A 2,057-nucleotide genomic window follows, 5' to 3' on the forward strand; every position below is an offset into this window, starting at 1 on the left:
TATTGCTTGGATTTTACGGCGCCACCTTAAGAACCTATACTTCACATTTTAATGGACAAAAAGCGCAACGCGACTTGGATGTAACGAGTAACGCGACGGTTTAGTAGAAATGTAGTGAAGTAGAAAGTACAGATACTTACTGTAAAATGTAGTGGAGTAAAAGTAGAAAGTACCCATTATTAAATCTACTTAAGTAAAGTACAGATACACGAAAATTGTACTTAAGTACAGTAACCTTCCCACCACTGTCTGTTTTCAGTTTCAGATGACAGAGGTTAAAGGTCACGGCCTTTCTCCTACTCTGGATTGAAGTTGTTTTTGGAGAACACATTTACGTCTTCTGACTTTAAAATCAGTCAAACATCAGGAATCAACCATTTCTCTGGATTTTACTTCCAGTGATATTATCGGAGGAGACGTCCTCAAAGTTTTACGCTTTACGGAAACGACTCGCCGCCATCTCTTCTTAGTTCATTTCCCATAATGCAACACAAACCCAGGCTACGGGAAGCCCTTTGGGTCAGTTTGCAGACGTTTTTTCCCCTCTGCGGTCGAACACTCACCCATCCTCCCTGCTGGATGATGAACTGCGTCTCGTCTTCCTGCAGGCAGCGCAGCCCCAGCTGCAGCAGCGTCTTCACAGGCTTCCCCTCGAACAGCAGAGCCCGCAGCAGCAGCAGCGGCACCAAAGCCTGTCAGAGACGACCAACAAGGTGAGGAAGCTGCGTCACCTGACGTCAGGAAGGTGAAGAAGCAGCAGACCAAAGGCTCACCGTGTTCCAGGCCGATTCGGTGTGGCTGATGAGATCCACAGCCGTGCGCTGAAACCTCTGGAAGTCCAGGTCACTGAAACACGCAGACGTTCAGCTTTACAAACACCAAACAACACTTACACTTAAATCTGGCTGCAAAGGAAAGAAGCAGGGCTGAAATGATTAATCAGATTAATTGTGATTAATAGATTACTGAAATAATCAACTAATTTTGTAATCGATTAATCATTAACTGGAGAATACACATTAAAAAAATGGCAATTTGCTGAAAAAACACAGCATATTGAGTGCAGCCAAAACTGTACAATACATATAAATTTAAGCTAAAACCCCTTTGACAACAGGAAGTGGATTAAATAAGTGCTCGCTGCTTCCTCCTCCATTTGAGACAGAAAAATAGTGGAAATCTAATTATTTGTTCTTGGTCATTTATGCACATGGTTCCTCTTGTCCTACTGATTTCTTGTTTTTAAAAACCTGTTTGAAATAAATAAAATAAAATAAAAATAAAAACAATATGTTTTACCCAAAACTCCTTAATTTTCAGTTTTAGCTTCTCTCAGTTCAAATTCACTAAAAAGTGCTATGTTATCACTTTTTAGGCAACGAAATGTTTATTTTCTTAATTAAAAAAGAAACGCAATTATTATTTGGACCTTTTATGCACTTCTAAATGAAAAATCTGTACAATATTTTTTATCCAATTAAGAATACTCGATTACTAAAATAACTGTTAGCTGCTGCGTATTCTTGTCCAACATCAGCGTCTGACCTCATAAATGCTTACATAAAGAATACTGAAAAATGTCAACAAGCCGAGCGAAAGCCTTTGTGCTGATCACGCCTGGCTGCGAGCTGAGCGATTACCTGCAGCAGCACGGAGCGACAACGAAACTCTTTGGTAAATATTTCCACAGCTCTGCTCACCCTGACAGGAGTTCCTCCACGGCGGCAGACAGGTGAGGGCCGAGCTCCTGGGACACGCCGTGCCCCATGGCGGCGAGGCACTCCTCCACAGAGTTGTCAGGGTTCGGCGGGCAGAACACCACCGACTGGCGCAGGTCGAAGTCCGACTCGGAAAACGCTGGAAACAGGAGGAAGATACCATGAAAACGAGAAGAGAAAGCCGCAGAACTGGAAACTGATCAGAAATCAGGAGGTCAATTAAGGAAAAACAAAACTTGAAATGAGTTGCTCAACACCTCAGACATGTTTTCAAATTGAAAACACCTGAGAGAAGTTTCCTAACCACTAAATTGGTGCAAAAAGTTTGGATATTAATAA

General features: G+C 42.1%; 1 protein-coding gene across 2 annotated transcripts in view; it reads right to left on the reverse strand.

The window, feature by feature from the left end:
• The window catches only part of bcl2l13 (BCL2 like 13), a 17,005-nt gene that overhangs the window by 9,129 nt on the left and 5,819 nt on the right, over nt 1-2,057 (reverse strand). For both annotated transcript variants that reach the window (XM_007553250.2, XM_007553248.2), the window contains exons 4-6: nt 1,701-1,857; nt 774-846; nt 564-692 (exon numbers count right to left, since the gene is read on the reverse strand). In XM_007553250.2, the coding sequence (XP_007553312.1) occupies nt 564-692; nt 774-846; nt 1,701-1,857 (359 nt within the window). The remainder of the gene's footprint in view (nt 1-563; nt 693-773; nt 847-1,700; nt 1,858-2,057) is intronic.

This window comes from Poecilia formosa, unplaced genomic scaffold (genome assembly GCF_000485575.1).
Source record: "Poecilia formosa unplaced genomic scaffold, Poecilia_formosa-5.1.2 Scaffold55, whole genome shotgun sequence".
Lineage (NCBI taxonomy): Eukaryota > Metazoa > Chordata > Actinopteri > Cyprinodontiformes > Poeciliidae > Poecilia > Poecilia formosa.